Consider the following 25,616-nt stretch of genomic DNA (forward strand, 5'->3'; position numbering starts at 1 on the left):
AACTATTTTTGTGAAGTAGAGATGGAGATAAGATTTTTGAGAAAGACACAAGAAGAATAAGAAAACATGCTTTCTGAACTGAGAAGATAGTTTGATTATAAGATTAAAATTTCTTACGGAGCAAATTATTGCTTTTTTTAGAAAAGGTTTACAATGATTTCTTTTTTGAGAAACTTTAAAAAATCGAAGTATAGTTGATTTACAATGTTGTATTAATTAAAATATTGCTTCTTAGAACTGTATTCTTTCTAGAGTAGTTTTTTTTTTAAACAAGTGAATACCCTGGTTTCTCTCTCTCTCTCTCTTTAAAACAATTTGTTTGTTTTTGGTTGCGCTGGGTCTTGTTGCTACACGCAGGCTTTCTCTAGTTGTGGAGAGCGGGGGCGGTTCTTGGTTGCGGTGCAGGGGCTTCTCACTGCGGTGGCTCCTCTCCTTGCGGAGCACAGACTCTAGGTGCGCGGGCTTCAGTGGTTGAGGTATGTGGGCTCAGTAGTTGTAGCTCACGGGCTTTAGTTGCTCTGCAGCACGTGGAATCTTCCTGGAACAGGGATTGAACCCATGTACCTGCATTGGCAGGCAGACTGTTACCCACTATACCAACAGGGAAATCTTCAAGTAGTTTTCTTTTAATAACTAGTTTCATTTAGAAAAAGTGTAAAATAAAGCATGTGGATATCTGTTAAAATTTTTGTATAGAGATTACTGTCATAGTGAATATGTGTGTGTGTTTGTTTTCCCCCTAGAATCTCCCTGGAAAAAGAGACATGAATGTCTGCAATGATATTTCTTGACACAAATTTGATATGAGAGAAGAAAAAGAGATCGACGGCTAGTGAACAGGATTTCAAATAACCAGGATTTTATATTTATCACCTAACTACAGCCTTTGGTCGCCTCCTTTTAAATCAAAGATAAGTACAGTCAGAACCAAGACAAGGCAAAATAATACTTTTCTTCTGCATTTTTTGAGATTAAAGAAACCTGCAATGTCTAGGAAACAAAACCAGAAGGGTAAGATTCCACATGGGCATTAATTGTTAAAAGCATAGTTGTAGAGTCATGATCACCATTTCTATCTGTACATGGTTTTAAAAAACGTTCTCAATGTGTTTTGAGTGGTGTTATACTTTTGCTCGCCTAGTGCAGTACTGCTGATGATTATAACTTATCTTTTAGTCATGACTGCAGTTAATTTTAGAAGAGCATGGAACATTCACAACATTATCTGTTGTCCCTTTAACTAGCTGGGTATTAGATTATAGCTTTTTGTGTTACTAGTTTGGGAATTCATATAACAATTGCTTTTCTACTCTTATAAACTTATTAAATTGTAATATAATTTCAGGAAATCCAAACACATCTTGAAAGTGTACTTTTTGGAGGGTGAATATATGTTATAGAGGTAGGATATAACTTACTGCAGGATATTCTATATCATGTGAGTTGATGTTTCTTTGGAGACAGGAAATGAAACGAGTAAATGCTTCTAGTCACTGATTCTTCTTTATCTTTCCTTCTGGAATTGTGACTCTAGCTTTTTGTGTAAAGTGTAAATTTCAGAGTCAAGAAATATCAAAAATAGTTATACAGAGGAAAGGACAACAGAGACTACACTTTTTCAGCGTTCCAAGAAGACCTGTGAAAATGTAAAGGGACAAATAGCACTTAAAACTGTCACACATAACTGGAATATATTTGTTAAAAGAATGACCATAGCTATCCTAGATTTTTTTCCCCTCATTTAGTTTAACTTTCAATTTAAAGTTGATGTTCTTTAATTTAAAACAAAGCTATAGATCCAGGTCTCACATGCTAAATATGAAGGGAATGCTTAATTTTTTTTTTAATTGAAACATAGTTAGTGTACAATGTTACATTAGTTTCAGGTGTTCAGCAAAGTGACTCAGATATGTATGTATACACATATGCCCTGTTCTTTTCCATTATAAGTTATTATACGATATTGAATATAGTTCCCTATTTACCTATTTTAGATGTACTAGTGGGTATATGTTAATCCCAAACTCCTAATTTATCCCTCCCCACCATTGTCCCCTTTGGTAACGGTAAGTTTTATTTGCTAGGTGTGTGAGTCTGTTTCTGTTTTATATAAATAAGTTCATTTGTATCATTTTTTTTTTTTTAGATTCCACATATAAGTGGTATCATATGATATTTGTTTTCCTCTGTTCACTTAATATGATAATCTCTAGGTCCAAATCTATCCTTGCTGGTGCAAATTTCTTTCTTTTTTATGTCTTGAGTGGTAGTCCAGTGGTGGTGTGTGTGTGTGTGTGTGTGTGTATCACATCTTTATCAGTTCGCCTGTTGATGGACATTTAAATTGAAGGAAATGCTTTTAAACTTCTTAGTTTTGACTTGGCAAATCAAAAACCTCACTATAAGAAAACAATATACCAGAGCTGCTTGTGGTTTTGAAAGCTATAGTACATTGTATAGCAAACCTGTGTAAAGAATATCTGAGCTCTAAAGAATGGTTAGATTACTAAAGAAGCTGAACTCTTCAAGGGAGTGAGATTTATCAACTGAAAAGTTTTAAAAATATCATCTAAAATGTTTAGCGTTTAATTTTTCCCAAAAAAGTAAACTTTAGCAGATTGCTTTGGCCTTTTAAAAACTAGAGTCTTTGTTTATTTCATCTCTATGTTGTTCCACAGCTATAAAAAAGTATCACTGCTTTTTATAATTAGTGTCCAGTTACTATACAGTAAATGTAGATTTAGATCACATCATAGGCATTAAATGCTAACAAATTTCAACTAAACATAGCCTGCATATACACTTAGTTGAAACAAAAGAAAGCTTTTATGTCATTAGGACTTTCTCTGAAACAAATATATACTTATATATAACCTATAAATATATTGGTTTTAAATATATATATAGGTTCAGATATTTGAACCAAAAAAATACAAAATTCTGATAAAATTCTATCTCATTTAATTCATTTATATATTTAAAATTACATTGTTTGGGGTGTTCAGTTCAGCTTAGTTGCTCAGTTGTATCCTACTCTTTGTGACCCCATGCACTGAAGCACACCAGGCCTCCCTGTCTATCACCAGCTCGTGGAGTTTACTCAAACTCGTGTCCATTGAGTCAGTGATGCCATCCAACCATCTCATCCTCTCTCTGTTCTCTTCTTCTCCAGCTTTCAATCTTTCCCAGCATCAGGGTCTTTTCAAATGAGTTGATTCTTCGCATCAGGTGGCCAAAGTATTGGAGTTTCAGCTTCAGCATCAGTCCTTCCAGTGAATATTCAGGACTGATTTCTTTTAGGATGGACTGGTTGGATCTCCTTGCAGTCCAAGGGACTCTCAAGAGTCTTCTCCAACACCACAGTTCAAAAGCATCAATTCTTCAGTGCTCAATTTTCTTTATAGTCCAACTCTCACATCCGTACATGACTACTGGGAAAACCATAGGTTTGACTAGATAGATCTTTGTTGGCAAAGTAATGTCTCTGCTTTTTAATGTACTGTCTAGGCTGGTCATAACTTTTCTTCCCAGGAGCAAGCGTCTTTTAATTTTAGTAGTCTAATAATTATACTGACTTTATCAATTTAGTTATAATACATTAAAAAGATAGATACTATGGTAGTTTTTGTTCTCTAGAGACAACTCATTTATTAAGTGTCATTTTGTAATGAGTTATGTTTTATTCCACAGTAGACCATGTTTCCGTATTTTCCTGTATCAGTAACACTTGTGAATTTCTTAATGAACTATTTAGTGGAGTTAAACTTGGATGGCTTAAGTTAAGGTGAATTTTAATTACAACTATTGATTGCTCCAAGCCTTTTAGCCCAACACCTAGCAGAAGTCAATAAGATCAGTACTTCTCAAACTGTGGTCTGTGAACTAAAGAAATACTTTAAAATGGAGAGTGTTTAGAAACTCTTTTATAGTGGTTTGACAGTGCTGTAACATCCAGACCCTTTAAAGGCAGTTTTATTGAGGTATAATTTAAATACTATAAAACTCATCTATTATAAATGTACAGTTTTATTACTTTTAGTAAAAAATTTTTTTTTTTTTTTTTTTTTAAATTTTGGCCATGCTGTGCAGCTTGTAGGATCTTAGTTCCCTGACCAGGGATTGATTGAACCCAGGTCCTCGTCAGTGAAAGTTCAGAGTCCTAACCACTGGATTGCTAAAGAATTCCCTGTTTTTAGTAAATGTATACAGTTGTGCAACCATCACCACAATCCTATTTTATTTTATTTTTTTATTTTTTTCACAATCCTATTTTAAAACACCTTCCTCACCCCTAAAGGTATATTTAGTTATCAGATCCTACTTTCCCAGGCAAACATACCTACTTTCTCTGTCTTCAGTTTTGCCTTTTCTAGAGATTTCTAATAAACAGAGTAATCCAGTATGGTTTTGTGTCTGGCTTCTTAATGCTGTTTTTGAGGTTCATTGTTGTTTTTGAATGTATCAGTAGCTTGCCACCTTTTACTGCTGAGTAGGGTTAAGGTTATAAAAAGTCACAGAGTGTTTCTTTTACACTTTGCTACTCATGATACTTGTGTGATCAGAACTGGATGTTTCTCCCATATTGACCAGTTCTCTGATACCAGCCAAGTGTCCCTACAATCCTATTCAGTTCTGATACTATCTTCTTGGAGTTCGTGTTAGATCCCACAGGTTAAGGGCTCAGTCCCCCAGACGGCTCCCACTTCAGGCACCAGTCCACGAGGATTGGGTTCCCAAGTTATCCACCCTCAGTCCATCTTGACTACAATGGGTGGTTTCTACAACCCTCCTTCTCAGATTCAGTAATTTGCTATAATGCTCACAGAAGTAAGGGAAACCACTTACCTACTTTTACTGGTTTATATACATAGTAGAGGATGTTAAAAAGAATACAGGTGAACAGCCAGATGAAGGGATATATAGGGTAAGATCTGGAAGGGTCCCCAGTGCAGGAACTTCCATGAAGTTGAGGTGTACTACTCTTCCAGCATACCGATGCATTCACTAACCTGAAAGCTCTCTGCACCCCATACTTTACAGAATTTTTTTTCAAGGTTTTATTACATAAATGTGATCAAGTATTAACCCTTACTTCTAATTCCTCTCCTTTCCCTTACCCAACAGATGGGAGTGAGGCTGAACATTCCAAGCCTCTGATCATGGGTTGAACTTTTTGGTGATAAAGCCCCCTTCCTGAAGCTCTCCAGGAGCCCAAAAATGGTTTGTTAGAACTAAAGATGTTCCTATCAACCAGGAAATTTCAAGGCATTTACAATCTCTATTAGGAACTGGAGTCGAATACCAAATATTAGAACAACGAGATGCTCCTAGCATCTTCATTTCTTAGGGAGTTATGAAGGTTTTAGGAGCATTAGCTAGAGTTAGGGTTGAAGACCAAAATATTTATTTCTTATTATATTGCAATATCACAGGTTATATCACATTTTGTCTTCCACTTACCAGGTAATTATTCATTTGGATTAGTTCCATTTGTGGCTGTTACAAATAATTATAAATTATGAACATTTGCCTACAACTCTTTGTGTAGACATATGTTTTTGTTTCTCTTGGGGACATACCTAGGAGCAGAATCGTTTAACTTTCAAAGAAATTACCATGCCAAACTGTTTTCCAAAGTGGCTGACCATTTTATAATCCCACCAGCAATAAGTGTTGGTTTTGAATACTTCTTATCCTTGCTGACACTTGGTATGGTATCATTTTCATTATAGCTATTTTTATAAATATAGCTATTTTTAACCTGGGTGTGTAAGGATATTTCATTCTGGTTTTGATTTGTACTTCCTTAATGTGGTTCTGATTGTACTTCCTTGATAGTCAACGATGTTCACTGTTTCTTCATGTGATTATTAGCCATTTATATCTTCTTGGGTGAAATGTCTATTTAAATTCTTTATTCATTTTTACAAATCAGGTTATAGGTCTTTTCCCCCATACCCTGCAAAATTTTTAAATTGAGATATAGTTGATTTACAATATTATATAAATTTCAGGTGTACAACATAGTGGTTCATGATTTTTTTTAATATAAATTTATTTATTTTAATTGGAGGCTAATTACTTTACAATATTGTATTGGTTTTGCCATACATCAGCATGAATCCGCCACGGGTGTACACGTATTCCCCATCCTGAATGATTCATGATTTTTAAGTGTTCAGTCATTCAGTCGTGTCCGACTCTTTGTAACCCCATGGACTGCAGCACACCAGGCCTCCCTGTCAATCACCAACACCCAGAGTTTACCCAAACTCATGTCCATTGAGTCGGTGATGCCATCCAACCATCTCATCCCCTTCTCCCACCTTCAGTCTTTCCCAGTATCAGGCTGTTTTCAAATGAGTCGGTTCTTCGTATCAGGTGGCCAAAGTATTAGAGTTTCAGCTTCAACATCAGTCCTTCCAGTGAATACTCAGGACTGATCTCCTTTAGATGGACTGGTTGGATCTCCTTGCAGTCCAAGGGACTCTCAAGAGTCTTCTCCAACACCACAGTTCAAAAGCATCAATTCTTTGGTGCTCAGCTTTCTTTATAGTCCAACTCTCACATCCATACATGACTACTGGAAAAACCATAGCTTTGACTAGATGGACCTTTGTTGGCAAAGTAATGTCTCTGGTTTTGAATATGCTAACTAGGTTGGTCATAACTTTCCTTCCAAGTAGCAAGTGTCTTTTAATTTCATGGCTGCAATCACCATCTGCAGTGATTTTGAAGCCCCCCAAAATAAAGTCAGCCACTGTTTCCACTGTTTCCCCATCTATTTGCCATGAAGTGATGGAACCAGATGCCATGATCTTCGTTTTCTGAATGTTGAGCTTTAAGCCAACTTTTTCACTCTCCTTTTTCACTTTCATCAAGAGGCTTTTTAGTTCCTCTTCACTTTCTGCCATAAGGATGGTGTCATTTGCGTATCTGAGGTTATTGATATTTCTCCTGGCAGTCTTAATTCCAGCTTGTGCTTCTTCCAGCCCACATTTCTCATGATGTACTCTACATAGAAGTTAAATAAGCAGGGTGACAATATACAGCCTTGACGTACTCCTTTTCCTATTTGGAACCAGTCTGTTGTTCCATGTCCAGTTCTAACTATTGCCTCCTGACCTGCATACAGGTTTCTCAAGGTGCAGGTCTGGTGGTCTGATATTCCCATCTCTTTCAGAATTTTCCACCGTTTATTGTGATCCACACAGTCAAAGGCTTCAGCATAGTCAATAAGGCAGAAGTAGATGTTTTTCTGGGACTCTCTTGCTTTTTTGATGATCCAGCGGATGTTGGCAATTTGATCTCTGGTTCCTCTGCCTTTTCTAAAACCAGCTTGAACATCTGGAAATTCACGGTTCACGTATTGTTGAAGCCTGGTTTGGAGAATTTTGAGCATTACTTTGCTAGCGTGTGAGATGAGTGCAATTGTGTGGTAGTTTGAGCATTCTTTGGCATTACCTTTCTTTGGGGTTATACCTTATTTATCATTATTATCAGAGATTATAAGTCTTCTTTCTGAGTTGTAAGGATTTTTTATTCTGAGCATTATCAAGTGTATGATTTGCAAATATATTTTCCCAGTCTGGCTTATCTTTTCATTTTCTTAATGGTTTCTTTTTCTTTTTCCCCTGCTGTGCAGCTTGTGGGGTCTTAATTTTCTGATCAAGGATTGAACCTAGTCCTTAAAACTCCTCATCAGTGGACCACCAGGAATTCCCAGTGGTGTCTTTTTTAAAATAAAAGTTTTTAACTTTGATAAAACCCACTTTATCTTTTCTTAAAGTGTAGAATAATAAGATGTAGAGTGAATCTGATCTTCCCTGGTGGCTCAGCAGTAGAGAACCCACCTGCCAACGCAGGAGACGCAGGTTTGATCTATGGGCTGGGTATATCCCCTGGAGAAGGAAATGGTGACCCACTCCAGTATTTTAACCTGGGAAATCCCATGGACAGAGGAGCCTGGCGGGCTACAGTCGATGGGGTCACAACAAGTTGGACACAACTTGGTGACTGAACAATGACAGAGTCCTCCAACCCTTTCCCACACCGAAGCTTTATTGGCTCTCCTGGTTCTTTTATATTTCCATAGAAATTTAGACTCAGCTTATCAATTCATGCAAAAATATCTGCTTGGAATCTGATAGTGACTGCATTGAATAAATAGATTTGTGGTGAATTGGTTATCTTTGCAATATTGAATCTTTCAGTTAATGACTGTAGCAAATCTCTACATTTATTTAGATCTTGCTTTCTTTCAGCAATGTTGTACAGGTTTAAGTGCATAGACCTTGCAATTTCTTTGTTGAGTTTATTCCTAAGTAATTTATTCTTTTTAATGCTGCTGTGAATGGGAGATTGGATTTTTGTTGTTGTTAAACTCACTTATTTGTTCAAGTAGTTTTTGGTAGCTAACTTAGATTTTCAATATACAATGTCATGTCCTCTATGAATAAAGTTGGTTTTCTTCTTCTCCTCCATTCTAGATGACTATGATTTCTTTTTTCTTGCTTTCTGCATGAGCTTGAACTTTCAGTTCATTGTTGCAAAGAAGTATGAGAGCACACAGCTTTACCTTGTTCTCACCCTTTGAGAGAAGCATTTCATCTTTTACCGTTGAGTAAGATGTTCAGTTGGTAAAGAATCCACCTGCAATGCAGGAGACCTCGGTTCAATTCCTGGGTTGAGAAGATCTGCTGGAGAAGGGATAGGCTACCTACTCTAGTATTCTTGAGGTTCTCTTATGGCTCAGCTGGCAAAGAATCCGCCTGCAATGTGGGAGACCTGGGTTTGATCCCTGGGTTGGGAAGATCCCCTGAAGAAGGGAAAGGCTACCCAGTCCAGTATTCTGGCCTGGAGAATTCCATGGACTGTAGAGTCCATGGGGTCACAAAGAGTCAGACTCAACTGAGCAACTTTCACTTTCAGTTCATGATGTTAGCTGTAAGTTTTTCCTGGAAGCCTTCTATCAGTTTGAAGAAGGTCCTCTCTTTTCTTACCTTGCTGAGTTTTTACATGAATGTGTTTCTCATTTTGTCATATGTTTTTTATGCATCTATTCCAGTGGTTCTCAAATGGGGGTGATTTTGCCCCTAGGGGATATTTGGCAATGTCTGGAGACATGTTTTATTGGTCACAACTTGGGGCCATGGTGCTATTGGCGTCTAGTGGGTGTGGGTCCAGGATGCTGTAAACATCCTACAGTACACAGGACAGCCCTTCACAACAAAGATTTGTTGGCTTAAAATGTCAATACTGCTGAAGTTGAGAAACTCTGATCTATTGTTATGATCATGTGTTTTTGTCCTTTATTTATATAGAGCATTATATTAACTTTCATATGTTAAGCCAATTCTGCATTCCTGGTATAAATCCCACTTGGTCATAGTTGGCTATGTTACTGTTCTCTGTTTTCTGATATTTTGTAATAAATATCTACACCTGTATTCATGAGAGAGGTCTGCAGTTTTCTGTTCTTGTGTTTGTCTAGTGTATGATTTGTTCTGAAGAATATGCCATGTGTGCTTAAAGAGAATATGTATTGATCTGTTAGGGAGTCTTCTATATATGTCAGTTAGATCAAGTTGGGTGATCATGATGTTCAAGTCATCTATATCCTTCCTCATTTTCTGTTTAGTTCTGTCATTTACTAAGAGAAGAGTATTGAAATCTTCAGCTGTAATTGTTGAATTGGTATTGTTCCTTTCTATTCTGGTTTTTAATTCACATATTTTAGGACTCTTATTAAATGTATATAGATTTATAATTGGTTATATACTGCTGATATATTGATTTTCCTATCATTGTAATTTTTTATCTCTAGTAATATTTTTGTCTTTAAAGTTTTAGTTTTTATGCTGGTAATATAGCTATTCCAGCTCTCTTATAGTTACCATTTGGAAGAAATATATTTTTCATCCTTTACTTTCAATCTATTTATGTCTTGGAATCTCAGGGATATCTCTTATAGACACTATATAGATAGATCTTGCTTTTTATCCAGTCTAACAGTTCTGCATATGTGCATGCTAAGTGGCTTCAGTAGTGTCCAGCTCTTTGTGACCCCATGGACTATAGCCTGCCAGGCTCCTTTGTCCATGGGAATTTTCCAGGCAAGAATACTGGAGTGGGTTCCTATGCCCTCCTCCAGGGGATCTTCCCAACCCAGGGATCAAACCTCTGTTTTTATATCTCCTGCATTGGCAGGTGGGTTCTTTACCACTAGTGCCACCTTGGAAACCCCTCTAACAACTCTACCTTTTAATTATTTAGTCCTTTACATTTAAAATAATTATCAGTATGGTTCATGCCTGCCATTTGTTGTCCTCTGTATGTCTCATTTTTATTCCTTTATTACGCCTTTATTGCATTCTTTTGTGTTAAACATACTTTTTAGTGTGTTTTAATTCTTCTGATTTTTAAAGCCATTTAAAAAAGTTATTAATGATTGCTCTAGGTTTTTATATGCACCTTTTACTTATCACAAGCTGCTTCAGGCTATTATTGACTTAATTCTGGTAAAATATAGTAACTTTGTTCCAGTATAGCCTCATTTCCTCTCTTGCTGTTTTGTACTATTGTTTTTACATATATTATATCTATATAGATATAACCATATATTTAATTATAACAATATTATGTTATTTATTGCTTTAACAATCTTATGCTTTTTGGAGAAATTGGAGAAGAGAAAAAATATATATACCTAATCTCTAATATTTACCCAAGTATTTTACATTTTGAGTACCTTTAATTCTTTCCTCTGGATTTGAATTCCTATCTGGCTTCATTTTCTTTCAGCCTGAAGGGGCTTCCTTTAGTTTTTCTTGAAGGGCGTACCTGATGGGAGTGGATTCTTTTAGCCTTTTTAAAATTGTGGAATGTTTGTATTTTAACCTTCATTTTTGAAAAATAGTTGTACTGGATACAGAATTCTTCTTTGACTTTTTTTTTCCTTTAGCCCTTAGAATATGCCATTCCAGTGAATATGTTATAATATTCTTTGTGAGGAGGCATTTTTCTTCTATTGCTGGTAAGATTTTCTCCTTGTCTTCTAACAGTTTGACTGTTACACAGCTTGGTATGGCCCTCTTGGGAATTTCATCAAATTTTTTTTTCCTGCTGCTTTTACTCTTGCCTCTCCTGCTAGATAGAAATCCTAGTATATGTATATTGGTAAGTTTGGTGTTAGGGACTTCCCTGGTGGCTCAGACGGTAAAGCGTCTTGCTTACAATGTGGGAGACCTGGGTTCAGTCCTTGGGTTGGGAAGATCCTCTGGAGAAGGAAATGGCAACCCACTCCAGTACTCTTGCCTGGAAAATCCCATGGACAGAGGAGCATGGTGGGCTATAGTCCACGGGGTCGCAAAGAGTCAGATACGACTGAGCAACTTCTCTTTCACTTTCAAGTTTGGTGTTATCCCAGAGGTAACTGAGGCTATGTTCATTTTTCTTGCTTTTTTTCCCCCCTGCTTTTCAGATTGTTTACTTTCTGTTGATTTCTTATTTATTTGTTTGTCTCTGCTGGGTCTTCGTTGCTCTTGGGCTTTTCTCTAGTTGCAGTGAGAGGGTGCTTCTCTCTAGGTGTGGTGCATGAGCTTCTCATTGGAATGATTTCTCTTACTCCAAATTGCAGGCTTTAGAACTGTTGGGATTCAGTAGTTGTGGCTCAGTAGTTGTGGTTCATGGGCTTAGTTGTCCTTCAGCACGTGGGATCTTCCTGGACCAGAGATTGAACCTGTATCTCCTGCATTGGCAGGTGGATTCTTTACCCCTGGGCCACCAGGGAAGCCCTGTTGGTTTCTTTTAAAGTTCGCTGATTCTTCTGCCATCTCAGATCTGCTGTTAGGTCTTTGTAGTAAATTCTTCATTTGGGTATTTTATTTTCAGTTAGATTTTCTTTTTAGCTCCTTTTTGTCATTTGTTTCTCTATTGAGATTCTCTGTTTGCTGAGTCAGTATGACATATTTTCCTTTAATTCCTTGAATATGGTTATATTAACTGTTTTAAAGTCTTTAAGTCTACTAGCTGAGCCTTCTCAGAATAAGTTTCTATTGACTGGGGTTTGAGTTTTTTCCTGTATATGAGTGAATCTTTCTTCTTTTAAAACTTTTTTAAAAAGTAGATAGTTTAGATCATATGTTGTATTAACTCTGGGTTTGTATTAATTTTCTGAGGGTATTTTAAAAAATCAGTCTGAATGTGATGAAGAATCTGCTTCCTCCATGTGTACACTCACTAATCAGCACATTTTTAAATTCTAATTTTTATTTTTTAACTTTGCTTTTTAGGGGGTTGTCCCTGCGTCTTCATTGTTTAGTGGTCAGCCAGTGATTTGGACTGAGGTTGTGCTCAAGACATCTCAAACCTATAGACTTTTATCCCCTGCTGATTGATTTGTGTGGAGCACATTGAGTGCAGACAGTTCTCAGTTTTACATTGACTTTTACTTTCCACTGGCCTCTTGGGTCTCCCCAGTGCACATGCATAGTTTCTCATTTCTTTAGGGATGTGTAGAGAGTTTATTTAATTTTTCTTTCTTTTTTTCTGGCTGCACCACACTGCTTGCAGGATCTCAGATCCCCAACTAGTGAAAGCATGGAGTTCTAACCACTGGACTGCTAGAGAATTCTCCTTCTAGCTTTACTATGGCTCTTTCATGTATAGGATTTCTCTGATAAATTTCCTGTTTGTTTATCACTCAGTCAACTAAGACTCCAAATTCAGAGGAGCAAAGCAGCAAGTTTTTCATTTCCTACTGAGTTCTGTACTGTAGCTGACAGAGGTTTTTGCCCTCCTCTCCAGATCAAGGCTGCTTTCTTTGGGAATAAAGCTGTTGATTTTCATGACCTTCCCTGCCCTAATAGAAGCTATTGTTCCCTAGCAGGTGGAAATAGAATGGGAACAGTCCTAGGCAAGAAGGGTACAGACTCTGCTCTTCTGACATAAGGCTCTAGCAGGTTCTCAATAATTTGTTGTGTGCCTTTGGTTGATTCCCATAGCCCTGAAATGGTTGTCCTTGGCAGTTTTATTCAATTTCATTCCTGTGTTTTAAGGAGAGGATTTGCCAGCCTGTTCACCACCTCTTGGGCCTCCCTCGTGGCTCAGCTGGTAAAGAATCTGCCTCCAATGCTGAAGACCTGGGTTTGATCCCTGGGTTGGAAAGACCCCCTGGAGAAGGAAATGACTACCCACTCCAGTATTCTTGCCTGGAGAATTCTGTGGGGCAAGAGTCCCCAATCCGTGGAATCCCAAAGAGTCGGACACAACTGAAGTGGCTAACAGTTTCACTCCATTTTAGCCCTTCAGCCCAGTTTTTATTGTATTTTATAAAAGCATTGGGGCTCAAAGGATTAGAAATTGAAACAATGATTAGTTATTATAGATTGTTTGACTAGCACTGAGTTAAGTCTACTGACTCATGTGGTTTACTAGTTAACTAGATAAAAAATGTTTCTGCCAGAAATCTCCTGTGGGATTACCCTTGGTTTTTGTGTACTGCTTTTTGGACGTCTAAATGTTGAGAATCATGAGATAAACAAAAGAACCTGTGAGTAGAACCCATGGCAAATATTTGAGACCCTGTTAAATTTACAGTGTGAATTTATAGTGGGATAGATATGCATAATTTTTTACCTTTTCCTGACTCATCACTGAATTCAGCGCTGGATGACAGAACGCCAGCTCTAGGGGTAACCCAAGGTTGGGAATATCACAAGTTACTAGTGTATCTTACATTATTCCTAATTCTGTTTCAAAGAGCCTTTAGAGACTAGAGAAGGGTGAGACCAAGCATTGTAATTGTATTTTATATTTTAAGAGTACTGATTTGTCAGATGATTTTATCTCCCAAACTTAACTATGTATCAAAATCATCCTAGAGATTAAAACAATTTTTTTGAATCACTATCTTAAGAGTGGTATACTAGACTCTTTTTAACAGGTTTGCTAATACTGACTGTTATAGATGTGAAAACTGTTTGTCTGTCAGTGTCTTGACTATATCAGATTACAAAGATAAGAGCAAATTCATAAGTAGTATACTTTTTTGGTTGACTTCATCTCGCATTTATATTTAGTTCTCTCTCTTCCTCTTTTCTCCTTTGTAAAACTGTTCAGCTATAAAATACTTCCACATTTGATATTTAAACCTCTAAAACACTAAAATAGCTGACTTGAATTTCATAGTTGATCGTATTTGACCATTTCTTTATCCTGTGGTACCATATACTATCACTTAATTCCTTTGGTACCTTTTGTCTTATACAGAGCTGCCGATATATTTCTCTCTTCCCCTCCCCACCTCAACTTTTTTTCACCTTGTAAAACTGAAATTCTGTACCCACTGAACAGTGACTCCCTATTCTCCCTTCCCCCAACCCCTGACATCCACCATCCTACTTTTGTCTATGAATTTGACCACTCTTGATAACTCATACAAGGGGCTTGGATGAAGCTGAGAGAATAGAGTAGCTGAGAAGCTGAATGCTGACAAATCCTGGGGCCAGGCAGACTGCAGTTGATGAAAAGTGTCTTCTGGGGTGTAAAGGGACCCTTGTCATCTTCCTTTGCTCTAGGATAGGTTTGAGGTAATATAGGTTTGCAAACAAATCCTCTTTAGAAGAAGATAACCTCACAAATTACTTTTACCATAAATTTAAAAAATTTATGAGTGTTTAGTACACAAAGAAAAATAATTAGAAACATGAGGCAATGAAACAATAACAGTATGGAACAAGAAGCAATAGAAACAGAAATGACATACAGGAGACCCAAATATTGGACTTATCCCAAATGGACTTAAAATAAATATTCTTAAAGTGTGCAAGGAAATAAAGAATACTTGGAGAAATTTAACATAGAACTGGAAATCTTGAAAATCTTACAATCTTGAAAGAATAACATGAGCTAAGTTTCTCAACAGGAACAATAAAAGACAGAGGAATGATATCTTGAAAGGGCTGAATAAAAATAGCTGCCAGTCTACAGTTCTACACACATCATCTGCAGTGAAAATATCCTTCTGGAATAGAGAAAAAATAAACAGCTTAAACAGAAACAAAACCCCCCAAAATAAAACAGAAATTGTCATTATCAGAATCCACTGAGGAAAATTCTAACGGTATTCTGAATAGAGAAGAAGGATGACCCAGTTGGAGATGCAGGATTGCATGAACAGCAATGAAACCCACAAATTTATGGGCAAATCTAAATGAGTATTGATTGTATAAAAATAATAAGAATGTCTTCAGTTCAGTCACTCAGTCATGTCTGACTCTTTGTGACCCCATGAATCACAGCACACCAGGCCTCCCTGTCCATCACCAACTCCCGGAGTTCACTCAAACTCATGTCCATCGAGTCAGTGATGCCATCCAGCCATCTGATCCTCTGTCGTCCCCTTCTCCTCCTGCCCCCAATCCCTCCCAGCATCAGAGTGTTTTCTAATGAGTCAGCTCTTCACATGAGGTGGCCAAAGTACTGGAGTTTCAGCTTTAGCATCATTCCTTCCAAAGAACACCCAGGACTGGTCTCCTTCAGAATGGACTGGTTGGGTCTCCTTGCAGTCCAAGGGACTCTCAAGAGTCTAATCCAACACCACAGTTCAAAAGCATCAATTCTTCGGTGCTCAGCTTTCTTCACAGTCCAACTCTCACATCCATACATGACCACTGGAAAAACCATAGCCTTGACTAGACGGCCCTTTGTTGGCAAAGTAATGTCTCTGCTTTTCAATATGCTATCTAGGTTGGTCATAACTTTTCTTCCAAGGAGTAAGCGTCTTTTAATTTCATGGCTGCAGTCACCATCTGCAGTGATTTTGGAGCTCCAAAAATAAAGTCTGACACTGTTTCCACTGTTTCCCCATCTATTTGCCATGAAGTGATGGGACCGGATGCCATGATCTTCGTTTTCTGAATGTTGAGCTTTAAGCCAACTTTTTCACTCTCCTCTTTTACTTTCATCAAGAGGCTTTGTCTTACTAGTATTTAAATATACATAAAGGATAATACAAAATCAATGACCCATAAGTTTGGAGGGACATAAGCTTTCTTGCTTTGTCAAGGAAGAAGGTAAAGCTACTAATTAATATTAAATTGTGCAAGTCAGTAATAGACACGACTGAACGACTAAACTGAACAGACATTATGATCTCCAGGGAAATGATACACAGATGTACCTTGAAGATATTATGCTAAGTGAAACAAGCCCATCACAAAAATACAAATATTGTATGATTCCACCTGTATGAGGTATCTAGATTAGTTAAATTCAGAAAAATAGAAGAATGGTGGTTGCTAGGGGCTGGGGGATATTGGGTATTGTTCAATAGATTATGAAGTTTTAATTTTGCAAGATGAAAAGACTGCATGTTGGTTGCACAAAAATGTGAATGCACTTAATACAACTGACCGTACATTTAGAAATGGTTAAGATCGTAAATTTTGTGGTATGCATTTATTTTTTTTTACCACAGTAGGAAAAAAATAGTGGCTAAACAAAAGAAAAATGTTCTGGATGTTGTTTTTTGTTCAGTCACTAAGTCATGTTCAACTCTTTGAAACCCTTGTGGACTGCAGCACCCTAGGCTTCCCTGTCCTTTACTAGTTCTCCCGGAGGTTACTCAAATTCATGTCCATTGAGTTGGTTGATATTACTGCACTTTGCACATAGTGTGTTTTTTTCTTTTTATTGAAGATGTGTAGCAACCCTGTATCCTCAGATGATGGTTAATAAAATATTTTTTTAATTAAGATACGTTCATTGATGTTTTAAACATAATTAGACATAAGTCTAATAAGACATATTGCACACTTCACAGACTACAGCATAGTATAAACATAAGTTTTATATGCATTGAGAAACCAAAAAATTTGTGTGACGCATTGTATTGCAATATTTACCTTATTGCAGTGGTCTGGAACCGAATCTGCAATACCTCTGAGGTATAGTCTGCAGATCAGTGAACTAAGTGTGTATCTTAAGAAGTTAGGAAAATAAAAATAATTCAAAAATGTTAAAGGAAATGGGATGATCCATAAATAATAGATTCCTAATATTTATGATATTTCTTCTTTTTCTCACTTTATTGTAATTGCTAAGACCACAAGTTGACCAGAAGTAATGACGCAAGAAAGTTAACTATGTGCTATATGAGATGATGAATGTGTTAATTATCTTGATCTTTTTAATCTTTCCACAATGTATACACATATCATATCATTATGCTATATACTGTAAATATATACAACTATATTTGTCAGTTATTCTTCAGTAAAGTTGAGAGGAATAAAAAAGAAGTAATAAAGCAAACATCTTATCTTGTTATTTTGACCTCAAAGGAAAAGCTGTCTCAGCATTTCACCCTGTGTTGATGTTTTCTATGGGACTTTTTAGATACCTACATAGAAAGCCCCGAAGAATCTAAACTATCAGAATTAGTGATTTTAACAATGTTGCTGAATATAAGATCATTTTACGAAAAGCAGTCCCAACTATTTATATCAGCAATAAGTAGTTAGAAAATGAAATTTTAAAAATAGATGCCATTTACAATTGTACCAAAAGTATAAAATAGAAATTTAATGAAAGATGTGTAAAAACACTATCAGAAAGTGATAAAGCATTATTGAAAAAAAGAACATTTAAGGAGAAGGATATACCACATTCATGGGTTGGAAGACTCAATATTTTGAAGATAAGTGCCATTCAAAATGGATTTATGTAATAGGTTTAATGCAATTCCCATTAAGGGCTTCCCTCATAGCTCAGTTCATAAATCATCTGCCTGCAATGCAGGAGACCTGGGTTCGATTCCTTAATTGGGAAGATCCCCTGGAGAAGTAAATGGCAACCCACTCCAGTATTCTTGCCTGGAGAATCCCATGGACAGAGGAGCCTGGTGGGCTACAGTCCTGGGGTTGCAAAGAGTCAGACATGGCTTAGTGACTAAACCACCAATTCCAGTTTAAAAAAAAAAAACACTTTTTAAAAAATGTAGTTGGACAAAATGATTCTGAAATGTATATAACAATGCATAGTGCCAAGAATAGCTAAAGAATTCTTGAAGGACAATAGCAAGGTCTGAGAATTTGTTGTATCAGATATTAAGATACGACAAAGCCACAGTAATTAAGATAATATGGAATAGCCTTAAGTCAGAAATATAGACAAATGAAGAACAGAACCTAGGAACAGATCTATTCATATAAAGAGTTTTATTTATTGAAAAGGTGATACTGAAGAACACTAAGGAAAGGATGGTCTTTTTTCTGTTCTGAGACATTTAGAAATCTATATGGTAAAGATATATCTCTTGTTACTTACTTGTTTAATCACTGAGTCATGTCCGACTCTTTGTGACCTCATGGACTGCAGCATGCCAGGCTTCCCTATCCTTCATTATCTCCTGGAGTTTGCTCAGACTCATGTCCATTGAGTCAATGATGCCATCCAACCATCTCATCCTCTCATCCTCTTCTCCTCATGCTCTCAATCTTCCCCAGCAACAGAATCTTTTCCAGTGAGTTAGCTCTTCGCATCAAGTGGCCAAAGTATTTGAGCTTAAGCTTCAGCATCAGTTCTTCCAATGAATATTCAGGGTTGATTACCTTTAGGATTGACTGGTTTGAGCTCCTTGCTGTATAAGGGAGTCTCAAATGACGACTTCTTACTTTACTGCATACCTATAAATCCACTCCAGGGTTTGGGCTATAGATCCAAATATAAATGGCAAAACAGCAAAACTTGATAATTTAGTTGTTATCTTTCCAGACCTGACAGTAAGAAGGACCATTAGTTTTTTATTGTTGTTGTCATTTTTACTTTTTTCCTTAGTAGCATTTTTTAAATGTTTTAATAGACTATTTTTTAGAGCAGTTATAGATTTACAACAAATTGAGCAGGAAGTGCAGGGATATGGAATTCTCATATGCCTCCTGCTCTTAAATATACAAAGCCTCCCCCATTGTCAAAATCCTTCACCAAAATTACACTTTTGTTACAGTTAATGAGCCTACACTGATAGACATCATTATCACTGAAATTCCATAGTCTACATTAGTATTCACTCTTGGTGTTGCACATTCTTTGGGTTTGTATAAATGTACAGTCACATATACCTACTGGTATTGTGTCATTCAGAGTAGTTGAACAAACTTCTGTGTTTTGCTTATTCAGTCTTTTCATTCCCCTCACCTCTGGCAACCACTGATCTTTTTACTGTCTCCATAGTTTTGCCTTCTCCAGAATGTCATATAACTAGAATCATACATTGTGTAGCTTTTTCAGATTGCCTTCTTTCACTTAGTAATACTCCTTCATGTCTTTTCATGGCTCATTAGCTCATTCCTTTTTAGCACTGGCTAGTATTCCATTGTCTGAATGTATCATGCTGTGCTGCTGTGCTTGGTGTTGGTCGTGTCCAACTCTTTGCGACACCATGGACTGTAGCGCGCCAGGCTTCTCTGTCCATAGGGATTCTCCAGGCGAGAATACTGGAGTGGGTTGCCATGCCCTCCTCCTGGTGATCTTCCCAACCCAGGCATCAAACCCAGGTATCCCACATTGCAGGCCAGTTCTTTACCAGCTGAGCTACCCGGGAAGCCTGAACGTATCATAGTTTGTCTGTTTACCTACTGAAGTACATCTTGGTTATTTCCAATTTTGGGCAGTCATAAGTAAAGTTTCTCTAAATGTCCACGTTCAGGTTTTGATGTGGTCATAAGTTTGGTTAAATACCGAACAGTGCAATTGCTGAATCATAGGGTGAGAGGATCCTTAGTTTTGATAAGAAAGTACCAGATTGTCTTCCAAAGATGACTATACCATTTTGCATTTCCACTACTAATAAGTGAGAGTTCGTGTTGCTCCACATCCTTGCCAGCTTTGATGTTAATATTCTCAATTTTGGAAATTCTAAGAGATGTGTAGTGGTAGCTCATTTTAATTCACATTCCCCTGATGACGTATGATGTGGCACATCTTTTCATATGAATACTTGCCATCCATATATTTCCTTTGGTGAGGTGTTGATTAAGGTCCTTGGCCCATTTTTTATTGTATTGGTTCTTATCATTGAGTTTTAGGAGTTCTTCATAAATTTTGAATCTTTTGCAAATATTTTCTCCCAGCCTATGGCTTTTCTTTCATTCTCTTGACAGTATCTTTTGCAGAGCAGTTTTTAATTTTAATGAAGTCCAACTTATCAATTCTTCTTTCATGTATTGTACCTTTGGTGTTGTGTCTAAAAAGTCATTGCCACACTTGAGGTCATCTAGATGTTCTCCTAAATTATCTTCTAGGAGTTTTACAGTTTTGTATTACATTTGGGTCTGTGATCCATTCTTGGTTAATCTTTGTGAAAGGTATAAGGTCTGTGTCTAGATTCATTTTTTGGTATGTGGGTGTCCAGTGGTTCTAGCACTATTTGTTGAAGAGACAGTCTTTGGTTCATTTTGTATACCTTTGTTCCTTGGTCAAAGATCAGTTGATTATAATCCATGTGGGTCTATTTCTGAACTCTGTTCTGTTCCATTGATCATTTTGTTTATTTTTTTCACCAACACTGTACTGTCTGGATTACTGTAGCGTTACAGTATGTCTTAAAGTTGGTGTCAGTTTCTGAACATTATTCTCTTTCAGTATTGTGCTGGTTATTTTGGGTCTTGCTTCTCTATATAAACTATTTTTTTTTAATAAAGCAGATTTATTTATTTACTTACTCTTTCATTTACTTATTTATTTTTGGCTGCACTGGGTCTTCGCTATCACGCGTGGGCTTTCTCCAGTTGTGGCGAATATAGGCTACTCTCCAGTTTCAGGGCGGGGCTTCTCATTGCAGTGGCTTCTCTGGTGGCAGAACGTGGGCTCTTGCACTCGGGCTCCAGTAGTTTATGAGGGCTCAGTGGTTGCAGCATATGGGCTCTAGAGTGAAGGTTCAGTAGCTGTGGGACAGATGACTTAGTTGCTCCATGACGTGTGGAATCTTCCCAGACCAGGACCTTAACCTCTGGACCACCAGGGAAGTCCTTCATATAAACTTTAGAATCAGTTTGTCAATATTCACAAATTAAATTGCTAGGATTTTGATTGAGATTGCATTTAATCTGTAGACCAAATTGGAAAGAACTGAAATCTTGACAATATTCAATCTTCCTATCCATAAACATAGAATATCTCTCCATTTATTTAGTTCTTTCATTTTTTTCCTGAGAGGTTTGTAGTTTATAGTTTACCTCATATATATCTTACACATACTTTATTAAATTTTTACCTTATTTTCTTTGATATGCTAATATATTGTGTTTTTAATTTCAAATTTCACTTGTTTAAAAAAAATTACATTTGTTCATTGCAGTTATATATTAACCTTGTATCCTGCAACCTTGTTATAATCACTTAAATCCAGGAGTTTTTAATAACATTTTAAAAAATTTACTATTGAAAACTTTAAATTTTTGTATAAAAAGTAGAGAGAATAATATAGTGAATTCCCATAAACCTATAACACAGGTCCATAATTAACAACACATGTCCAATTTTTTTCTTCACCCCTAGTGGATTATTTCAAAGTAAGTTTCTGACATTATCTCAGGGAAGAACTTTTAAAATAGACATAAAAATCACTAATCATAACAGAAAAAAACTCATATCAATGCATTATTACATTAAAATAAGAACTTGTATTTATCAAAAGGTACAGTCAAGAAATTAAAATGACAGGTCACAAGATGGGAAAAGAAAGTTGCAAAGCAGTGTGATATTACATACTAAAGCTGAAGATATGCATACCCTATGATTTTTTTTTTTTTACTTTTTATTTTATTTTGCAATATAGCCAGTTAACAATGTTGTGATAGTTTCAGGTGGAAAACAAAGAGACTCAGCCATATACATGCATGTATTCATTCTCCCCCAAACTCCCCTCCCATCCAGGATGTCACATAACATTGAACAGAGTTCCCTGTACTATATAGTAGGTCCTTGTTGGTTATCCATCTTAAATATAACAGTGTGTACATGTCAATCCCAAACTCTCTAACTATCCTGTCCCCCATCCTTCCCCACCAGCAACCATAAGTTTGTCTTCTAAGTCTGTGAATCTGTTCTATTTTGTAAATAAGTTCGTTTGTATCATTTCCTTTTAGATTCTGCTTATAAGGATGTCATAGAATATTTCTGATATTTCTCTTTCTCTGTCTGACTTAACCTCACTCAGTATGACAATCTCTAGGTTCATCCATGCTGCAGATGGCATTATTCATTCTTTTTAATGGCTGAGTAATATTCTATTGTGTATATGTACCACATTTTCTTTATCCCTTCCTCTGTCGATGGGCATTTAGGTTGCTTCCATGTCTTGACTGTTGTAAACAATGCTGCAGTGAACATTGTGGCGCATGTATCCTTTCAGACCATGTTGTTGTTTTTTTTCAGATCTATAACCAGATGTGGGGGTGTGGGGTCATGTGGTAGCTCTAGGTTTAGTTGTTTAAGGAACCTCTATAGGTTCTCTGTAGTGGCTGTACCAATTTAAATTCCCACCAACAGTGTAAGAGGCTTCCCTTCTCTCCACACCCTCTCCAACATTTATTGTGAGTGGACTTTTTGATGATAGCTATTTTGACTGGTGTGAAGTGATATCTCATTGTAGTTTTGATTTGCATTGCTCTAATAATTAGTGATGTTGAACATTCTTTCATGTACCTCTTGGCCATCTGTATGTCTTCTTTGGAGAAATGCCTGTGACTTAAGTTCTGTTCCTGAGTATACTCAAGAGAAATGCATTTCCAGGTACACCAAGAGACTGGTACATGAATATTCAAAACAATATTGATTGTACTGGCCAAAAACTATAAGCACCTCCGTTGTCCTTCATTAGCAAATTAGATTGACAATGGAAAGGTCCATCTAGTCAAGGCTCTGGTTTTTCCAGTGGTCATGTATGGATGTGAGAGTCGGACTGTGAAGAAAGCTGAGCGCCGAAAAGTTGATGCTTTTGAACTGTGGTGTTGGAGAAGACTCTTGAGAGTCCCTTGGACTGCAAGGAGCTCCAACCAGTCCATTCTAAAGGAGATCAGTCCTGGGTGTTCTTTGGAAGGAATGATGCTAAAGCTGAAACTCCAGTACTTTGGCCACCTCATGTGAAGAGTTGACTCATTTGAAAAGACTGATTGGGAGGGATTGGGGGCAGGAGGAGAAGGGGACAACTGAGGATGAGATGGCTGGATGGCATCACTGACTCGATGGACATTGAGTTTGGGTGAACTCCGGGAGTTGGTGATGGACAGGGAGGCCTGGCGTGCTCTGATTCATGGGGTCGCAGAGTCGGACACAACTGAGCGACTGAACTGAACTCAACTGAATCATGCAATAAAATGTTATTTAGCAAAGTATAGACTATATTTACTTGTAAGAAGACACATGATCTTACAGGCACTGTAAAGGCACACACACATAAAGTATTCAATTCCGTAATAGTAATTTCATATATAATAACTCCATATATTTCACAATAAAAAATTTTTTGAAAGAATTTACTAAGACAGATGGACTTAAACAAATGTGCTATTTAGGTACTATGTTTCTTACATTCAGAAGTATAATATTAAAATCTAGTGTCCATTTTGTGATAATTGTAACAACTATTTAGAAATAGAAGTATTTATAATCAAAGTAGGTTATTGATCCATAAGTCATTTTAAGAAAGAAAAGCTGACATATTTAATTCTTATTTGCACAAAGGTTAATGAATGAAGAATGACAGATTTTGCAGTGCTGTATATTATGAGAAAAGTCATTATTCTATTGGAGACAGAAGTATGTATTAGATTTGTCTTGTTCATTTCTGTAGTTTGAAGTATGAGGATGAGTTGGGATAGAGAAGAAAGACATTCACTATTTTACAGTATTAGAAGGAACATCCACAGCAAAATCTTTTATAATGACAAGTAGGATGTCTCTTAAATCTAAACAGAAATTAGTTCTACCACATAGGAATTATAAAAAAATTTGCTCCTCCTTACTCTCCTTCAACTTCTCAGGAATTCTGCCAGTTAGTGTGCATTGATCTTAGTAACTGAAGGTTTGTTTTACTTTTAAACATCATAGTTCATAAGTGTTTTAATTTTTTTTGACTTATGGAATTGAGTTTCTTTCCTGGATTAGCTGGCAGAATTCTTAAGGACCATGAGGAGCAAAAAACAGTTTAAAAAACAAAAATAAAAACCTATGCGTTCAACTTACCCAGTTCCTGTCTTAAACCCAGAACTATGACATATATTGTAAGGACATCCAAGACTGATGATTTCATAAAATAGAAGAGCCATTAACTAGAGAAATATTAGCAAAACCTGTAAAGAGGGTTTGACTTGTAAGAGAGACTAAAAATAGGCCCTTAGTAGGGGAAAGTATATTTTTCTTCAGACGTAATGTTTTTCTTCAGACTCAGCTCACACAGATGCATATTAGAAGACCTATTTATTCACAGACTGATTTTCTGATTTTTGGATTCTCTAGTTTCCTTGATTATACACACACATAAACACACACACACACATTTTTACTGGCTATCCATCTTTTAGACACACCACAGTTTATTTTTTACTTTCACAAAGGGCAGGAAGAGATTAACAAGTGGAAAGATGAAACACAGTCAGTCCTTCTCACTACTTGGAAATAAAGAAAAATTTAGCTAGATATTTTACTTTTTATTCTATTTTAGTGCTACTTTCCTTAAAACAAAACAAAACTGAAAGTTGGCTATAAGCATATATCAAAATAATTGCCATGTGGCTTCATAATTTTCTAAATAGCTATTTGAATTCATGTAATCTGTGGATTTATGTACAAAGTTTTGCAAATAAAATATTAGTTCAGAGATAATGTAGAATCAGCAAATAACATGTACTGATCTTAGTCATTGAAGATTTAGCTGAGTTCTTTTTTTTTCATCATAGTTTTTAAGTGCTTTAATCTTTTCAACTTACAAAGGTGAGTTTGTTTTTTGAAACAGTCGGCAGGATTCCTACTAACAGTATGGAAAAGGAAATAATTTTTTAAATTACGTATTTTATTTCATATATGGGAATACTATTTCCAGACTAATGAGAGATGGCATTGAGACAGAAGAGGTTGGACATTAAAATCAATATTACTGCCTCTTGGCTATTCTCTAGAATATATCACTAAGAAAAATTTGAAAGGTGGTGGACTGAATTTCCTATCTTCCATTCAACCAGCAAACCTTTTAAATAATGAGACCATTCAAGAACTTTTGGAACTTAAAAAATAGAAGCTTATTCTGTTGCATCTGCTTGAAACCTGGGAAAATCTACTAGTAAGAGTAAAGTAGAATTTAATTTCTTGCTTAATAAAAACCGTGACTTTCCATCAAGCTCTACCTTGAAAAATCAGAACTTATTTTAGATGTTAGGAAATTTCCCAATGTAAATGTCTATAAGAAGAGGCACAAAATACACCTAGATGACTTGCTTAGGAATTCCCTGCTGGTCCAGTGGTTAGGACCCGTGCTCACCGCCGAGGGTGTGGGTTCATTCATTCATTCAGTCCCTGCTTGGGGGGAACTAAGGTCGCACAAGCCTTACAACAAG

The 25,616-nt window shown here is 36.5% G+C and overlaps 1 protein-coding gene across 1 annotated transcript in view; it reads left to right on the forward strand.

Annotated features, from left to right (window-relative positions):
• SPATS2 (spermatogenesis associated serine rich 2) overlaps window positions 1-25,616 on the forward strand; it is a 151,548-nt gene that overhangs the window by 77,259 nt on the left and 48,673 nt on the right. Inside the window, exon 2 of the mRNA XM_040234074.1 lies at window positions 744-1,011. Within this exon, the coding sequence (XP_040090008.1) occupies window positions 987-1,011 (25 nt within the window). The 5' untranslated portion in view covers window positions 744-986. The remainder of the gene's footprint in view (window positions 1-743; window positions 1,012-25,616) is intronic.

This window comes from Oryx dammah, unplaced genomic scaffold, assembly GCF_014754425.2.
Source record: "Oryx dammah isolate SB20612 unplaced genomic scaffold, SCBI_Odam_1.1 HiC_scaffold_29, whole genome shotgun sequence".
NCBI classification, from domain to species: domain Eukaryota; kingdom Metazoa; phylum Chordata; class Mammalia; order Artiodactyla; family Bovidae; genus Oryx; species Oryx dammah.